Here is a 20,097-nt window from a genome sequence, read left to right on the forward strand (position 1 = left end):
ATAAAACCCAAATTCTTCTCTTTTCCCTTTCCTCCTCCTTTCAAGCTTTCTCACTCTCTTCCTCATGTTACTAACATGAAAAGAAAATAACTGAAAAGAAATAGTAAGTTATCAAACACAAATACTTTCCTAGAAGTATCCTCCCCTGATTCAATCATGCAGAACTGCCATTTTTATGAGAGACAGGGGTATGAGCAGCTGCGGGGTAAAGATCAGTATGGCAGAACTGGCACATCAAGATTACTCCACATCTGTGTATTTCTATAAAGGAAGACTGTAAAGTTTATACAACTTCTACTGTTGTTGAATGATAAAAAGGCTGTAGAAAGGATGTGGAAGGAGGGAATTAAAGAGAAGTAAACTTAAAATGACAGCATCCTTGCACTAATACTTAATTTAACCTTTGTTCAATTACTATCATGTATATGCTGTAACCTAATATTTGCTGGAAAAAGTCCCTTTCATTATCTCAGTCCTTTTGTCTGTAGTACATCCTCTAAGTCTGATTCGAACTGGAAATGTTTTCGTTTTCCACAACAGCCATGTCTGCAGCAAGGGCAGGGTCTTGGTGTCCACATTTAAGTTCTGGCCCCCCTTTGCCATGTGGCAGAGAACTCGCGCTGGAGGGAATCTGAGCTGTGTGTTTGGTTCAGAATTTGTAGGGGTTTTGCTGAGTTACTACTGGGCAAACACTCTAAGTGAAATTCCTATTGTAAGGTATCCAGTATCTTACCTAAGAAGAGTAGGAAGATTAAAAATAGCTGGTTAAAAATCTGGAGTATGGGCTGGCCAAGAGAAATCCATCAGTTAGACTGTTCATCTGTCTAGGCAAAAATATTTAAACAATAAGATAATATTCAATCCGTGGTTTCAGAGCTGCTCCGGGGGCATTGCCTGTAATCAAATAATCCTATCAGTCAGGAAAACAATGTGAATTATAATGTGGGAGGGTTTGCTGTGGCACGTGAATGTATCCGTGCCTACTTTGCTGAAGGAAAAACTTGTTCCACACCTCCAGAAAGCTAAATTTACAGCAATTCATTTTATTAGTGGACACAAGAAAGTTAAACATAAAATGCCTCACAGGCTGACTCAAAATACATAGGAAAGGTGGAGGAGTCCTTAGCTCTATCCAGAGTTATTTCTTTGAAGTGCTGAATCTTGGTGAGTGTAGGTTGGGTCACCGCCTGGGCCTGGAACATTGCCCAGATCCAAGTGTAGCCTCTGTCCTTGCAAGAAAAACAGTAGTTAAGGTGTTTCTGACATTTTGGGGAGAACAACCTGAGTCATTTTGATCCAGTTATGTCTGTAGTGCTGCACTGGCTGAATTATCTGCCTACTCATTTCTCCCCAGACCTGAAATGAATCACAGAAATCTTCCAGACGTCTGTCTATTAGGGAGAGTAAATTACTGTATAAAACTATTTGTGTAGGTCAGGGGAACTTTGGTGATTAATAAGCTGGAATTAACTGCCTTAAAACATTGTTGAGGGAGCCTAATTTTTGATTTTTAAGTTTTTTTTTCTGTTTTCACCGTGCTTCATCTCTGTGCTAATGTGACCTCGGTATTGACCAAAGCAAGGCTTCAGCTAGGCATCACTTAACATGCCTCGTGCAGTAGAATAAACATTGTCACTAAGCCCATTATTCAGTTTTCAGAAGTAATTATCTGTGCTAATGTGACCTTGGTATTGACCAAAGCAAGGCTTCAGCTAGGCATCACTTAACATGCCTCGTGCAGTAGAATAAACATTGTCACTAAGCCCATTATTCAGTTTTCAGAAGTAATTAGTTGGTTTTTGTGAGGGGGGCCTTGTTCAACTAGTGGCTGCTTGATTACTTTAGCTGAATGAAAAAGACATGCAGTAGTAAATTAGTGCGAGCAGGCTGTTGGAGAAAGCGGGTGAATTCTAACTTCAATCTGCTCATTTGGCACTAACTGCATGCAATCTGTTTCTGCCCATGTGTGAAAGCTACCTGCATGCAGTCTGCTCTTCAGTAAGCCATCAAGCTGTAAGGAGACTGCATTTTCAGTCTGCTATGCACCAGAAGGCAAACCTTTAATCAGCATCTTTTGAAAAAGATCATGATTAATAAAAATCCGTGAAATTCACTTCTGTGATTATAGCAGCAAGTGTGCTGCAAATTCATTAGAGTCAATTTTGACCCCATTATAGTTTAGAAAATAAATTACTCCATGGCCAGATTTTTAGGTGTTCTAGGAAAACAGATTTGCCTGTCTTGCTTCTGTCTCCCAGCTGTGTATATTAAATGAGTATCTGGGGATATGTAAAATTTAGTGCTGGACATAGCTATTAGACAGAAAGGAAAATATTCTAACTCAAAGGTTCTTTTGAATGAATATGTATTGATTTTCAAAGACAAATCAGTCCTTCATTACTTCATTCTTTTCATGGTAAGCCACAGTGTGGTAAAAGGGAAGCATAAATGATAACCAGATACTGTCTATAAATACATTTATCTTTTCTGTTTTGATAGAGTCTTCATTGGGTGCATTGTCCAAGAAACTTTAATCTTGAACGATGTTGACTGATTTCTTTTTAAGTATTGTATTTTTACTGAAGCTTTTAACTCAAGAGGAAGAAAGGAGAAAAAAAACCCCACCACTCCTTAAATCTTCACATTCTCTCACTCTCTTTCATATATATATCATAGGCTTCTATAAAACCTTCTGAGTATAAGTATCTTCAACTTTAATTATGGATAGTGTGGAATGGAGACCTATCCAGGCACTGTTCATCTGTCTTGGACCTTTGCACCGGGACTTTCTCTAGTGTCATTTACACATTCTTAGTTTTAGTCCTCACATTTCTTTATGCACACAAGGCTCTAAACTTTACATCACTAATATATTTTCCATAAAATGTTTGTTGGTTACAGTTAGAAAGATTTGTGTAAATGCTGTCCTTGCTAAAGATGTGCCCTCTCAAGATCTTTGAGCCTGTCTCTCGACTCACTTGAACGAACAGCATAATGTCTTAAAAAGAGAAGGGTCTGATATTTGGCCAGAGAAGCCTCAGAGGTGGACCCTTTATCAGAGATAGGCCCTTCATCAAATGCCACTTTAAAGAAAGAGCCAAATACAGAATGGTGAGGTTACTGCATGTGGGAATGCCAACCGCTACAACCTGCCTCCCCCTGAGGTGCCAGCAAAGCACAAGGTGCTAGGGATCATCCCTGCCCTGAATGGGGACATTGCAACCAGCACACATCGATTTCATGAGCCTCTTTTGTTCTTGATGAGGTTTCAGGTGAGGAGCAGTAGTCTCTGAGGTGGCCTTCTACATAATGGACATCCACAGGCTCAGGTCTGGTCCCATGGCACACCTCAGTGTCCTTCTGGCCATCTATATCTGGGTGATATTTTTCAGTGCAGAGTGGGTATTGAGCAGACAAACCATTTGTGCCACTCTCACTGGAGAACAAGCATAGGTCCCCAGTTCAAGAAGGACAGGGAACTGCTGGACCGGGTACAGCAGAGGGCTAAAAAGATGATTACGGGATCATCTCTCTTATGAGGAAGGGCTGAGGGACTTGGGTCTTTTTAGTCTTGAGAAGAGAAGACTGAGGGAGGATCTCATCAATGCCTATAAATACTTAAAGGGAGGGTGTCAAGAGGAAGGGGCCAGTCTTTTTTCAGTGATGCCCAGTGACAGGACAAGAGGAAACAGGCACAGACTTGAACACAAGAAGTTCCATCTAAACATGAGGAAGAACTTCTTTACTTTGAGGGTAGCAGAGCACTGGAACAGGCTGCCCAGAGAGGTGGTGGAGTCTCCATCTCTGGAGACATTCAAAACCTGCCTGGACATGTTCCTGTGCAGCCTGCTTTAGGTGGGCCTGCTTTGGCAGGGGTGTTGGACTAGTTGATCTCCAGAGGACCCCTTACAACCCCATATCATTTTGTGATTCTATTCCTCTCACCAGGGGTATTGCTTTTTGAAGAGGAGAGTGTTTGGCTCTTGGGAGCTGACTTGAACGACTCTGGTTTTCAACACAGCTGCTCTCAGGATCTGGCCCTGTGTGTTCCCTGGGACACCATTAAAGCCAGCCAACATCAAAGTGCATGGCTGCACAAAGCTGGCCGTGTGCTCGGGCTCTTCAAACATGTGCGTCAGTGCCGACTGTAAATATACAAAGGGAAATACCTCCTGTTGTCCACCAGATCCAAGCATGCTTTCCATTAGAGTGAAGCCTCCACACATATGTAGACTCTGTCTTTACATGAAAGGCAGGAACTTGCTGGGTTTTTTGGCATTGTTCAGGAAAACGGTTTCAGAAGTCTTCCACTTGGTGTTTTGAGCCTCTATTAGTGGCTTCCTCAGTGTTCCCCAGACCATGCACGACTGATGTGTTTTCCAAGACCTAGTATGCCACAGAGAACAATTTCTGTATAAAACAGGGTGTGCACTAATTCCTTAAACAAAAAGCATTTTAATTCACCATGCAGTCAACATAAGTAGAGTAATAAACTTTTCTGGCTTTCTTGATGAATGTTTAGTCCATTTATTTGTTATTTCATTACCTTTGTTTTTTTCTACTTTCCCAAGGTAACAAAGTTCTTGAAATCTTGCTGTCAGTCCATCCATGGCTCAATAATGCCTATATAATCCTTTGGGCCAAATTAAACTCAATTTAGACTAAGAAAGAAAAGCCCAACATTCCTTTTTTTTTTTTTTCTTTTTTTTTTTTTCTCATGAGAAGAAAAAAGAAGCAAAATCAGTGCTTAGACTTGCAGAACTTTTTGCAATCTGCTTGGCAGTTACCAGCTTGCTATTAATCATGAATATCTTGCTGAAAAAAAACCCAGTACTGCATTCCTTCTCTCATGTTCAGGGAATGTGCGGGAGAATCCATGGCAGTCAGTTGGGAAGAGAGAGATTTAAGCATCCTGAGGGCTAGGGAAACACACCATGCCCAAGCAGCGTAACTGCACTCCTTATGCATGGCGCAGGGAGGGTTAACGAGGTAAAGCTTGCAGGGAAAGGTTTATTTTATTATTATTTTTAGTAGAACATCTGATAAACTGGGGGAAGAAAGCACACACAAAAATGCGTCTGGGTGCAACCCTTTTTCAAATTTGAAATAGAAGAGTTCAGATCGTAAAAATAAGATTCTGTATGATCCAGCACAGTGATTAGGGAGTCAGATGTATTGCCCCGCAGAAAATCATATGAAAGGAATGTGTCTTAAGTGTGCCTTCCTCTGAGAGTTACACATCCAGTCTTGGGTTACAGGAGAGCCTGTTCTCCACTTTGAATTGCCCCGTGCTCTCTCAGGGCGTTAAGTACCTCCTTCACTAGGTCCTTTTCCAGGTAACAGTTTACAGGGAGCCTGGTGGTTCTCCCTCCATCCGGTTTCACCCTCTGTTCTTTACACACATCAAGCCTGTGGGTGGACCAGGTTCAAGGCTCTTTACATACATACAGCATTTAACTGTATGTGCAAAGCAAATGCAAACAGCTTCCTTGGGAGAGACTGAGACAGAACTGCCCAGAAGAGCCTGTAGCCCACTGACTGGAGGGAAAGACATTGGGAGCTTGAACGGAAATCTCTGCTGCAAATTTGTCAAAAGAGGGACTTTAAACTGTCTTTGCTATATCACAGGGAAAGGTTCTAGTCAGGGAAATACCAGTTAGTGCTTTGTGCACTGCACACTCCCGGTGGCACATCCTGAGAACACCTCTCAGACCAAGTACTGTTGCCAAAGGGATTTTTGAACTCTCTTAGGGGTAAAGGGGCTGACTAACAGCTCTGCTGAGTGGTTTTGCCTATGCCCACTAGAAGAAACTTAGGCACTTAGGAGAATGGTGGCAATTGAGTGAGTGTTTAGAGATGATACATTACAGGAGTGAATAGTGTTGGGTGGAGGTCCAAGTCAGCTGCAGAAGCTGATAAAGAAAATGAGGCAGGGTTGTGAATTGGACCCAAGCATCTGAAATCTCTCCTTGGAATCTTAACATCCGTATGCCCCAAGCTCTAAATAAATTTAATAGCTGTTCTTGCAAGGTCTACAGTATTATGTGCTAAAAGTGAGAAAGAAATAGTTTTGGTATGGAACACCCCAAAACACTGAGTTCAAATCTGCAAGCTTTACTTCCTGTGAAAAACTGCTTTTACAGTAGCTTTAGCAGATGGACTCCGTCCTTGGCTAACATATGTTTTTTTTTTCAGTGCATTGCATTCATTGTCAGAGTATTTCAATTTCAGAATTCATGAACAGTAATGCTTTTCAACTCATTCTTTCTCTCATACCTTTTCATACATTCTGAATGTAGTGATTACCTTTCAGTCTGAGAAGTTCTGCTGTGTTCAGCGTAGCTGTGATATAAAGGTCTTTAGTCTAAAATCAAAGGGACAAAGGCTAGAGTTCAAGTACTTCTTGCACGTAGGAAGGTGTAGAGTATAGATCTCTTTGCAATATGAACCATGAATGCCATATATCCTGAACATGTGAGAGTAGAAGAGAATGATCTTCAAAAATAGCCACAAGGCAGTGGGATTTCCCAGCTATTACAGTACATTTTTAGCCTAATTACCAGGGAGAACAGTCAGGGCCATATCAGTGCTTTATTGAGAGAGAACCATAAATACCTAATAATTCCTTTGATTAGCACATAAAATATTTACTTCTTGCACTGTCAAAGCACATGGTTTTTCAGGCTGTTCCCCATTTTCAGATAGTGGACTTGGTGAAATTCAAGTCAATTTGCATTCAGATCTTGCACTGGGAAAAGACAGAGAGAAAGAGGAGGACTAAGTGAGAATCCAAAACTAATGCAGCTCTTAAAGTCTCCAGGTCAACATTACTGTATGACTTTTTAAACGAAAAAAACACCAGAACCTAAAATAGCCTCTTTTTATCTGCTATCCCTTGTTCCTGTTTTATCTTCATTTTGAGGGAGGAAGAAACACTAAATTCTTTTCATTCCTTTTTTGTCTTGCTTTGCGTTTTTAGTTTATAAAGGATACAAGCTGGAAATTGTCACTATTCTTCCTTGGGAAAAATATCATTAGTTGCTTTAGGAAAACGTGTTTGTTAAGAAACCAGTTGAAAAATCCATGCAGATGTTAGCTTCAATTTTTGAAAAAAAAAAAAAAAAAAAAAAGCTTTAATTTTTTTTAGGGAAGGTTTGAATTCCTTTTTTGTCTTGCTTTGCGTTTTTAGTTTATAAAGGATACAAGCTGGAAATTGTCACTATTCTTCCTTGGGAAAAATATCATTAGTTGCTTTAGGAAAACGTGTTTGTTAAGAAACCAGTTGAAAAATCCATGCAGATGTTAGCTTCAATTTTGGAAAAAAAAAAAAAAAAAAAAAAAGCTGTAATTATCTTTAGGTACGGTTTGAAATATTTTCCAAAACTTATGATTGCAATATTTTATTCTTAATGCAGTTGGATTTCACATTCAGCTGTCTTACTTCAATTAATTCTGCTGCATCTCTGAGCTCTTCAGAAGTATAATTCACAAGTCCCTGCTAGACTAAGAGTCATCCTTTTCAGCCCTCGAGAACATTTTCATTCTATGGTTCACAAATGCTGAACTTTGAACTATTGACTATTTGGGAGCAGAAAGGCAGATAGAGAGTCGAGCTGAAATCGTGTGGAATATCAAACTTGATGTAAAAAGGAATTGAATCAAAATCCTTCATAGATTGAAGGGATTATTTTATATTCTCCACGCACATAAAAGATATCAAAATAGTGGTATGAAACTGGCAATATTTGCTCTTTATAAGTAGTGCTTATTTCTCAGAACAGTTTCTTAGCTTTCTATGAGGTTAGCATTCTCAGTGCAGAGGAAGTCACTTTGCGTCTGCTTTAGTGTCAAGATGAAATTTATTTGCCCATATAATCCGTAAGGGCTTTGAGGCAGTTGCCTTTGTAGAGAGGCACCTCCTTGGATTTTCAGAAGCTCTTTAGCAGATAGTAAAGATATGGTGTATATATGACGTGCTTCTGTCGCAGGTTTGTGATTGAGAGAGAAAAATCCTGCAATTCATGGTATGCTTGTATTCTTAAGACAAAATAAGATGAACTGTAGCAACAACAAGAATAGCTTTAGTAAGAACTTGAAAGCGATTTAGACTGATGGCTGCACTTTGTCCACATTTCAAACTGTCTCTGATGTCTCCACCATGCCTTGACAATATGGCCAGCATCTCAGCTTTTCATATCATTCCCAGTCTCCTAGTGATGTCTGTGCGCTGCATGTTCCAACACTGTGAGTGCCCAGACTCCTTTTCTAAAGTGTTTTTATAGCCCCTACCAGATCCCCATGGAACTTAGCATCACATAGTCTTTTAATGTGTTTTTTTTGACAGTGCCTTTGGGGTCACTGGGGAAATATTATCCCATTTTTGCAGATGGAACACATTAGGTTCCTTACAAAACACAGTGGTGGCAATTTCTTTCCTTTAAAACATAGCTGCAACACACGGACACATTACTCCATCAGTTCAACGCATTAATCCTATATTATCTGTTTAATGGATTTGTGTGTCTTTTGATGTAGGCAATGTCTTCATCTAAGTCTTAGACAGTCCTTGATGAATAATAATAGTAATTGTTTCCCAGCCAAAAGCAGTAGTGAACTGAAATTTCTTGGGAGACTGCCTCTCTCCTTGTGAGAGCTTTCTAGTCCTATTTTGTACACCCAGGAGTTTCAATTCAATCTAGTTAATTTGGGTGTTGGACCAAAGCAGCCTGAACCTCTGAATCTTTGGAGGTTCATCTATCACTGAATAATGCAGCCGGACAGAGGGAGGCGGTTGAATAGAAGTCAATATGCCAACTGTTCCTTCATTTATTACTGCCATATTAATAAAGTTGATAGAGTGGAACTAATCCATCTGCTCACAATATATTCCCTAGTAATAAGATACAATTTCACTATTTCATGAGCTCATTCTTTGACTAATTTTATTAGAATTCCTTCCATAGCATCATTTTTAATCACTTTTCATCCAGTTTTAGTTATGTATAAAATAGTAGAAAAAGATGGAGTAAAGAGAGATGAAAGGACTTCATGAGAAACTTGGGTCAGCTTAAGTAGAACCAGATCAAATAAAGTTAAGTCAGCAAGCCTGCAAAGGCTGACAGAAAAGGGTTCAAAATTACCTCTTTCACAGGAAGCTTTGTTCTGTCATGTCTAAAATGTAAACAATCAAAAGAAATAAGGCAGCACCAGCAGCATCACGAGTTGAGTCAGGGCTGTGGTGCCGTGGAGGAGGTGGCTGGGTGACCTGCCAGGCTGATGGGCAAAGCTGGCTAAAGGACTACAGGGTCAGAGCTCCATAGATGGAGAGGTCTCCTCCCTTCCCGTCCACCTTTATCTCATCTACCTGTTCCCAGACACGTGTGGGCTCTGGATGTTAAAAAGTTGCAGGGCTTTGGCTACCTGTTGGTTGTATGCAATGCTAAAATGTATTTCTGTGAGCTTAGTTATGTTTCCCTTGTTGTTCAGTTTTAAATATTCTGATATGCTAATCCTTTATTAGTCTGGTAGGGGTAGTCTTCAGTGATTTGGGCTGGGTGCAATTTCAGGCATGAGTACCTAAGCAGAAATTACATCTTTGGAGGTCTTGAGCTCACCATCCCCATTGATCACTAGGGCTTTTAATACAAATGCAAGAAGGCTTTTACTGAGAAAGCTGAGCATGGAGCCTACACACAGGCATCCTGGGTGGGAGTTTCAAAAGCATTCAATTCATTAACATAAGTCTGCTTCCACTGAAAATGATCGTTTTAGTAACAGCTTTGAACGGACAGAGTTGGGTTATTCCAGAAAAATTCTGAATATCCTACCTTCCTGTTTTAAAATTTCTTTTTGAGCTGACAGGTAGCAGCATCTGTAGATGCTACAAGTAACTTTAATTTTGTTATATGGTGCTCTGTTACTGCTGGAGCACTGACTGTCAGACAAACAGAGATGATTTATCCCTATTCGATATGACTTCTCCTAGGAAAGCTGTGGGCTTCTTACCTTCTCTCCTTTAAACTGCTTGCAGTTTGGTGGAACCTTATGGGGTTATTCTGTAGGCAATTCCTCTAATTTCAGAGTAATTGTTCTTTCATTAGGGTGGTTGTAGTAAAAAGGTACAACAGGAATTAAAAATCCATTAATAGTTAAATTAGATCTCTTAATCTAAAGCATAACTGCAACTACAATAGTACTGTATATATTACATTCATTCCATTATATTAGCTGAATGAGTGTGGATCATCTTTATAATGCTTTGGATCCCTCCCTGTCTCACACACACACATCAATATGATCTTAAAATTGCTATGTTTTTTTTAATATTTATGTATACCTGAGTGAAACTATGTATGTATATGTATATGCATATAATTGAGAGGAAATACAGTGTGGTTGTTGACAGCTGAGCTAAACAAACAAAATTCTTATTATATCTGTCACCTGGACTGTAAATAAATGAAACAAATGCATTAATAGCTCCAAATTAATAATTTGAAAAAACCTGTAAATTAGCAGGCTGAAAAATGTGCGTGATCTCTTAACGGCTAAAACTTCACTGTTCGCTGTGGTGTGTTTAGAACAAAACCAATTCTCATTTCACACAGCAGATGGACTCCAGAAATGTTCACCCTCTAAGTATCAACTGATGTTGACTGAAAGCTATCTAGATGTACAGAGGAAAGTTTTATTCCTTTTATTTGCTGGTATCCAGAAAATCTTCTGTGAAGATAAAAGAAAGTTTACTAATAAAATGCCAAACCAATCTTATAAAGAGTCGATTCTAACTGTGAACTGAAGTACATAATGCAGAGGAATTTTTCTTTTGATTCTAGTCCAGACATTTCAAGGGTCGTTTTATGTCTGCCTTCTCAAAATGAAGGTTTGCAGGGAGAACAGACACAGACACAGAGCTATCATTTAAGTTTACATGTCTGGCTCTCATCTTTGCCATGAGTGATCTTTTGTAAACATACTTAAGATCACACGATGTTTCATCTTTGGGCTAGGCAAGGATGTCATGTCACTGCAGCACCTGAAGAAAACTTTAAGAAATCTGCAGGCAGTTAGAAAAGCCCTTAATGAGCCATATATTGGTGGAGCTGCAGTAAATCTGTAGCCGCCGCAGATTCATTTTGCACATTATATTATTATGTCAACGATGATAAAGGATTAGACTCCCCCAGAAGTAAAGATGAAACAAATAAGGCTGGTTCAGTGCTTCACAGTCTCTCCTGACCCTACAGTTTGAGATGTGAGTTACATATTAAACATAAGCAGTGTCTTTTGAAATTCATGGTTTGCATGTCTTTGAAAAGACAATGAAGTCAAAGGGAATCAGTGATGTAGATTGATCTGCAGATTGATTGTGATTAGTAATAAACCAGCCACATGAAACTGTTGTTAATGATATTGTCCAAGGAATGCAATTAAAATCAAGTTTTGTTTGTTTAAACACATACCCTGGGCAGAGGTATGAACAAGAAAATCCCTGTTAAGTTATTTTATGGCACTATGTTGAGAGCAATGGCAGCACATTCAGGAATTTCGGGCTTTCTTGTGAAGTCCTGTGCAAATTGTTTTACTGCAAAGTAGGAGCTTTCTGATAGTAATGTTAGTTGAAGTAATACTGTCAAATAGCTGTACAGGGTGTCCAGACGCAGAGGCTCCAAGACAACATCACAGTTTAACACTAAAAGATACCATGCCATTCATTCTGTCATAACAGCTTTCCCTAGTTACAGAGCATTAAGCTGAGAACAGGACAACTGTACAAAAGAACCCACACACTTTTACCGTTTCTCTGACTTTTTGTGAACAAAAATGGCCTTAACCCTTTGAAGTCAGTGGGAAGATTTCTCTTCTACTTTTTTTTTTTTCCCCCACCATGGGATTTAATAACATCAGATTAATTATAATTGCATAATCAAGACCCACCAGTATTTAATAAATTCCAGGATGGATTCATAACTCCATCTGTATCAGTGGCACATATCCTACAAACTGTCAAGTTTCACCTTGACAATATTAGGACATAACTGTCATTTGCTCATTGGTCCAATTTAGGCATAGCATCCTAGATACAGCATAATTTCATGGAAACAGTGAATAATATTACATGAAAGTTGCCAAATTAATTTTAATGTCATATTAGAAAATGAAAATAGGAATCAGCATACTTCAGTGAAATGAAATTAAATATTTTTTGAGAAATTACATCTTCTTACTCTTTTTGGTTTCAAGAATACTCTCTCTTGACATGAATACAGGGCATTAAAAGTGTGCTTCCATTTGTGTAGTTTGTTTGAAAATAGTAGCACTAAGCATATGCCATTCTTTAAAAAGGCAAATTTTGAATTATTGAACATTACCATGGCTAATATTCCATTTAGCCAGAAAGGGCTGCAACTGCATTTTTTATAAAGTATTTAAAAATAAAATCACATTAAGTAATGATTGCCATAGTAATTTAATAATATTTTCTTCTTTCTCATAAAATGATCTTTTTCACATCTTTAAGTCCCCATTTTATAGCTTTTCAGTTTTGGTGAAAATACCCCTCATGTTCTGGTGAGCTTTTCACAACACAGAAATGAAGGTGAGACAATGAAATATGAGATAGTAGACACTATTTCTTAAACTAACACTGACCCCAGAATACTCCTATCTTCTGATGAAACAACTGGCAATAGCACCAGTTTGGGCAAGGCAGTATGGAGGATGAGTATTTTTTCAAAGTAATTTGAAATCTGAACTAATGTAGGAATACGCCTCTAAATTGTTCTAAACTCCTGTCATGGTTGAGGGAGAAAGGTATTTTTAGGATGTGATTCATTTTATCCTGAAATGCACACCTAAAACAGATTAAAAATGCTAGGAATGCTATTTCTCTACAGGAAAACAAGAATGAGCAACTCATGCAGCCGTATATACCGTAGGTGTCTATAATTACTGAAAGAATTACCCAATGTCACAAACGCTGTGATGTCATTTATAGCATGTCAGTGAATGCTTGACCATTATAACTGTAAGGCACAAGGTTGATATAGCTCATTACTTAACATGTAAAAACCCACATGTAGTAAAACTTAAGGTAAGGAATCCCTGTTTATCTGGATATTTCCAGATACATCCAAATTTTTGGGGAGCTGGGAACACCTCTGGCCTTCCATACAGAATAATGTTCAAGTTTTTTAAAATCCAATAATGATTTTCGCTTGCAAATTTTAAGAAAGTTAATTTCAAATGATTGACTGGTATTCCAGATTGTTACTGCTAATGTTTTAGGCATCTAGCATTAATTAATTCTCATATACATTTCTCCTAATGCCTATAAAATTTATCAGAAGTTATCAAAATGTGAGAAACTCAGCTCCTTATGAAGTGTGTTTACAGTGCATGCCATTGCATTAGAAATCTCTAGTTCTTTACTATATTCTGTTCATTTAATAATCAATTCATAGTTCTGTATCCAAGCATAAACATAGAAAAAATATTTCTGTGGAATCATGGGTCTTTGTGAACTTTAACTAGAATGTGAAAAAAGATCAGATTCTTTTCTATAAAGAAAATTAATTGAAAGGCAAATGTTTTTAAACATAATTATGTCCATTATTTATGTTACCTTTATGGTAGCGTCTGAGGTTTACTATGGATTACATCTCACATTGCATTTTCCCCTTGAAATTTTTCTGCTTTCTTTCTCTTTTGCTTTATGCACCTATCTCTCCAGAATCTAATTTGGGGCATTTCATCACAGAAATGTATTCCCTATGACTGCAGATATGCATACAGAATTGCTGAGGGCAAGTAAGAGAAATTGTACGATAAGTAGAGACAACATTAGATTACATTAATGTTGTATATGGTTGCCTTCAAATTTTCTTATATCTCGAGTAAATGTAGTATCTTGTACATTGGATAATTTATTACAAAACCATTGTCTGAATGGAATAAGGTTTCTAAATTTCATATTAATAATATATATTGAAGAGCAAAGGATGAATGATTTGCAGAACCAACCCCAAAAAAACTTTTTTCCTCTTTAAATGTCCTTGAAGAGGATTTCAATGTCATATGGATGGGTGCGGTGCCGTCATTTTCACAGATTTAATTTTAATTCAGGACTGTGGTTCTCGAATTCGTCCAGAGGAGTCCTGTGGCCTGCAGCCGCTGTCTCATGAGTACCTCTCGGCAATCTCACAGACCATGTTTAAGACCTGTGAAGCTGGGGACACAAAAGGTTTGTACTCAATCCTCTTTTTTCTGAAAATTAACTCATGCACCTCATCAAAGTAAAACTACAAATCGTATTTCCTCCTTTCTATGGACATAACCCAAGTGCAATAATTTTAACTGCTCACTTGTTATAGTTACAGGTTTTTAAAATCAGGATAATTAGTTTATGGGACAATTTGTTGTTTAATAAGTTTCTAATCAGTGATCCACCACTGCTTGTGTTATTGTCATGTAGCCTTTAAAATCCATTGAGATATTTCCATCAAAACCATTTAAAATGGAAGTGATTATTTTAAAGGAAATAGTAGCTTTAGAAAAAGAACACATTTTTACCTGTTCCAATGTTATATTTCCACTTCTATATTGGAAGCACAAAAACAATTTAAAATTTCAAACAATATAGTGTGTGTTTTTACATATATTGAGACCTTAAAAAACAAGATGGACAGATCAAAAATTTTACAACCCCCAATACAATCAAGACATCTCTTTGGTTTGGCAAGACCCTAAACGACAACAGATTGTCAGACAGGTATTCATGTTTAAGTCACAGCTGCATGAAGATTTATGAAAGTGTACTTTAACAAATCAGAGTAACCCACAGGACTGCTCAGGTATGCAGTCTTATTTATAGCTGACGTTGTTGCTTGATTAGACAACAAGTAATTTTGTTCAATTCTTTATTAGACAAATGAAAAATAACACAGCACTCCTGCACGGTCAACTAACACAACTGTATTTTTTATCTTGCCATAAATAGGAGCAGCTTCTCACAGTAGTAAATTTGCACAAGCCCATGGAATAATCAATACAAAGTAAAAGGAATTTGGAACTGCCCGAATGCACCACTTCATGTGAAACAGAGGCATATATTAATGTTGTGTTATATGAAGGGAATGCACAAAGGGGACACTGCTGTATCTAGCAGCGTATTTTAATCACACAGCAAGTTGTGAATCATGAGGAAGCACAACCCATCCTGTGCTACTGTATCAGGACATAAAGTTCCTGACTAGAAAGCCCAAACCAAATCCACAGAAGAGTCCATAAAGGGTTTCTCCTGATATATAACATGCTTCTTTTGAATACTGCATCTAGCTGAGTGAAGCTGAATATAAAATATTTTTTACAGCCTTATTGCGAGTAATATACACAATTAAAATGGAAATAAAGCTTCAGAAGATGTAGTCTCAAAGGACAAGTATATTAAATAGGGAAGAATAACTTCTGCTCATAAAGTAAAGATTGCCAAGAGATGTCTAATGAGCCTAGGTCTGGAGTTTGCAGTATCTGGCAACAAGAGGCTATATCATTTTAATATATGACACAACTTCCAAGTGGAACTGGAAAACCTGGCTTTTTGTAGAAAATCATTCAAAATTTATAACAATCGAATGATATCCTAATCCTGGCAGTGAACATTTTCCTAACACATGTGGGAGCAATTGCAAATTCCCAGCTAAAGCAGCAACATCTCTTTTTCTTAAATAAGTTAAATTTTCAGAGAAGCCAAGCAATGGTGTTTCCTCTCAGAAGAAAACTCAAAACTTCTGCATAAGCAAGGCAGCATCTTACACTGCTCTTGTGTGTCCTTTTAAAAATAATTTGCTTTTGTTTGTCATAAAAGCAAAAGAAAAAATATATCTATAGCCTATTCAGGGAAAAAATTTTTTTTGAGTCTTAGGGTGCCGAAGAGACACCAAATATAAAAGTAAACTAGTCATAAATCAACAAACTATCTTTAGCGTCAGTTTAGGTTAAATATTTAAATTTTGAGTTGTCACTTTAGAATATTTTTCTTTTTATATGGATAATTGTTTTGCACACTAAAAAACCTTTGATTTTGATCTTGAAAGCAAAATATGTGTATTTGTGGCTACGACAATGGGAAAGGTTGAATAAAACCGAAAGAGGCTGAAAGAAGAAACAAACCTATCAAATTAAGCGAACAGCCTTTATTGGTTAAAACTTTTAACTTTAGGCAAATATTTTCTAAATACAAGTTAAACGGTCCTAAATAATTCTTTTTAAAGTTTATTTCTTTTCATGCCATTTTAGGAGAGCAGTTTGGGGAGTACTGGCAATGTTTAATTTCGTATCTTAAGCAGAAGATTTATGTATGCAACTGATAAACTGCTCTAATGAGCCAAAAACTCAGTTTACTTTCACTCTTCCTGTGAAAACCTCCTACTTACAAGCTTTCATAAAACTTTGGTTTTACCAGTTTCAATTTGTGAAACATGTAAACTACCAGCAGCTTTATCTCTCTCCTCTTTTCTGTTGAATTGAAGGTAGACTTTCCCTTACGTGCTGGAGCCAATACTAACTCTTTTAGCTGAAGCACCACAAAACACAGGCTGATTGAAATGGTGCTGAAAGCAACAGGGAAAAAGCAACTTATAATTGCAAGAGAAAATAAGCTTCATTTCCAGGCTAATATTGATTGCTTGCAGTTTGTCACTCTTTTACATATGAGATTAATTTAATCTTTTAACACAATTTCTTTTTGAAGGTTAAGAATGCATTGACTAACTGCTGGAAGTTAGAATAGGAAAGTTTATAACAATTGGATTGAAAATGCATAAATTTACGTGCATCATTTAAAATATCTGTGTAAATATAAAAGCTGCAACTATTCTGTTACTATTATTCTGTTACTGTTATTCTGTTACTACTGTCAGTGCTTCCTATAAACATGAGTTTGACTCCTGAAAACCTTGTTCACTGTTTTTTTTTCACATTTGCCAGTAACCTTTAGCATATGCCAAAATTGATCTATTTTTTTCTTAATATACCTAGAGAGCTATTGAATATAAACTATTTGAAAGAAGCTTTTCAAAAGGTACTTATCACTTTCAGTTGCCAAAATTTAAACTTTTATTATTCAGATGTTTCAGCTCCTCAATATTCATTTTATATAGTTCTACTTTTCTAATTTATTACCTAAAACCAGATCAGCTCATAAATGTATGGGATGTTAAGAAAAAAATTCTATAAAATGAGCGATCTCAGATGTTGTAGACATTGCCAGAACTTTTTATGCATATGGTTTGAAAGAAAAATTACAATGTCAGGGAAAAAAAACTGCCCAGTTTTCATATAATTTTTAAATATAAACCACTGCCCAAACCAACTTTCAGATCATTTATGAAGAATTCTACAGCAGTGGTCAGTGCCCAGGCTTTTGTTTAGGTTCAATCTGCTCTTATTTGCTCCACATCAAATACAGGTGTAGCTGAGGGTGGGTGAGCATCTTCTCGGTGGGGCCGAAATAGCAGCAGCTGTGCAGGCCACACACCTGGGATAGCACCATAGGATACATTCTGCCTTTAAATGTGCCAGTGTGGGCTCCCGTACAAACAATTCTTGATGTTTTTATTTAGAAGGACTTCTTTATCTGCTGAGACAACCCAGCCTGCTGCTTACCGAAACGTTTTCGCCTGGGACTTTTGCTCAGTGGAAGGGCAGGCTGCCTCCCTGGAAATTCCCTTGCTCCTGAGGTAGCAGCTGCCTCTCCCAAGGCCGCTGGGATGCTGCAGGCTCGCTCCGCTCAGCCTCCCACTCGGTCCCTGCCCCCATAAAGGTCGATAGGCAGCAGCCTTGGTTTTTTGCTGTGGTTTCTTGTGTAGCAATCCGTTACAGCCAGTGAAGCACACCCAGCTAGCTGCCGAGCTGCTCTCTGCCTGTGACTGCCACAAACTCTAAGGCTGGGTCTGCTCTGCTGACATTTGCTTCTGGAGCCATTTGCTGGTCTGGGGTGAGAAGCCTGGCTGTGCTAGCAAAGCATGATTGCATTGACACACCGACCTGGGGGGCTCTGTGCTCTTCCTTGTGTAATGCCTTTAATCAGAGCAAAAGCAAATTTTCCTGGCGGAGTGACATAGACACCAGGAGATATTGTCAGGATGGTGCACTTGTATGGGCTAGAAAAAGTGTTTCTTGACGTGATCTGAATATAAAGGCTACTCAAAAGATTTCTGTCTTCCTTCAGAAGTTAAATTCCTCAGACTTCCACTAGAGTTTTGGAAATTAATAACTTTAGAAAACCAAAATAACAAAACCATTCAACCTTAGGTAAGAGATGCCAAAAACCTACCACTTTTTGGTAATCCCACTTCATGCTCCTAATCTGCAAAATCATTTTTTGGCTCTAATAAATCACATAGGTTATTCATCTCACCTAACTTTCACCTTCTGAAATGTATATGTGTAGTCTGGGACAGTCCTCTGAATTCTCACAAATTAAATAAATTAGTATTTTCTAGGGAAAATCATCCTCTCTCTTGCTTCATTTTTCTATCAAGGAGCTCTCAACATCTTGCTCACTTTCTTTTTGCATTCAGCTTCTTCACCCCCTTTCCCTTTCTCATATCCCTTCTGTGGAGAAAGGACAAGCTGCTACAAGAAAGTCAACATGAAATGAGAAATGAACCCACAAACAACTGTCGAATTTGAGCATCCGCAGCTCTTTCTGGGAAAGGAAAAACTCCCACCCGGGCTAAATGAAAAAGACGTAACACGAGGAAAGAAATACTCTCTTCAAAGGGCTGGGAAGCATTTAATTTTGGGACAAAATACTCAAAAATATCCCGCTTGCTGTATAATAAAGCTGCTCACAAAAATACAGAGGAGGTGCTGACATCCCGTTGCTGTTTTCCAGGGCAGTGGATTGTCCCTTGCCTCAGCTGCTCTGACAACAGGACCTGTGACTGGAGGGAAATAACGTGGCAGCCCCACGGCTGCCGGTACTCTGTGCTGGCCAAGCCTGAGCTCCAGCGCTGTGTGGAGGGCAGAAAGGTACGTAACAGATTTTGCCTTTTAACTTGTTTGTATTTACCTGGCTATTTAGTGTCCTGAAGCTTTAAAAACAATGTTGTGATCGATGTGTAGGAAAAATCCCCTTTTATTATACCTGGGAAAAGATTTGGATGGAAAATCCAGAGGAGTGAAAACCAACCATTGTCCATAATTTAGCCTCATACGCAGACACAGTTGCCTGCTTCCATTTCGCATGGGAGCTTAGGTCACACCAGTGGAGTTTCAAGGCCTACGGTGTAGGTGGTTACCAGTTAGACCTGCAGTGAGTACATAGGGGTTGTAAATGGAGGATGGATTTGCATTGTTGTCACAGTCTTGTCTCACACTTGACATGCAAGTTGGGTTTCTCCTGCTGCATACCTAATGCATGGCGTTGCTTGTGCACACTAATCTTACCAAGTCTTCTTGCACATTCTTTTCTTATAGTGAAGCTTCTAAGGTGATTGCTTGGAAATACAAGGTCTCCTTAATAAGCATGCTATGACTGTAAAACTGTTGAGAGAGAGCTCTGATCTGAGGCTCAGGTACCTTACTGAGGATACCAGTATCCAGAAAGTAAGTAATTAATTGTTATAAATATTTTTATAGTGCATTGTCTAGGTAACAAAAGAGTAACTAAAAGTGGCATTTTGATAAAATCTGACAGTATTTCTATGTAGAAAAATGCAAAAAGAATAGACTTTCAGTTAACATTTCCTCCTCCTTTTCTGGTTGGTTCTTATCCTGCACAAAGTCCTTCATTGCCATTTGGCTTTATTTCTGCCTGTGGTTTTCTCCATTACTATAGAACTATGGGTTTCTCGTAGCATATTTTTCCTAAAAAAACTTGGTTTGTATGACAAAGGAGAGGCTTGACCTGGTACAAAACAAGCACGTTTGGATTGACCACAGCAAAAAATACAGAAGAATTTGATAGCTTTGCTTTGGTCTTTAATTTCTGTAGACATCAGACTGCTTCAATAAGCAAACACCCTTTGGTCAGGCGATTGAAGGACAGCAGAGGAACAACATGCCACCACGGCAGGGGATTGCCAGGGTATT

General features: G+C 38.3%; 1 protein-coding gene across 2 annotated transcripts in view; it reads left to right on the forward strand.

Moving 5' to 3' along the window:
• The window catches only part of CPED1 (cadherin-like and PC-esterase domain containing 1), a 144,965-nt gene that overhangs the window by 105,118 nt on the left and 19,750 nt on the right, over positions 1-20,097 (forward strand). For both annotated transcript variants that reach the window (XM_014963915.1, XM_014963916.1), the window contains 2 exons: positions 14,125-14,242; positions 18,899-19,035. In XM_014963915.1, the coding sequence (XP_014819401.1) occupies positions 14,125-14,242; positions 18,899-19,035 (255 nt within the window). The remainder of the gene's footprint in view (positions 1-14,124; positions 14,243-18,898; positions 19,036-20,097) is intronic.

Source organism: Calidris pugnax, unplaced genomic scaffold, assembly GCF_001431845.1.
Source record: "Calidris pugnax isolate Ruff unplaced genomic scaffold, ASM143184v1 scaffold44, whole genome shotgun sequence".
Classification (NCBI taxonomy): domain Eukaryota; kingdom Metazoa; phylum Chordata; class Aves; order Charadriiformes; family Scolopacidae; genus Calidris; species Calidris pugnax.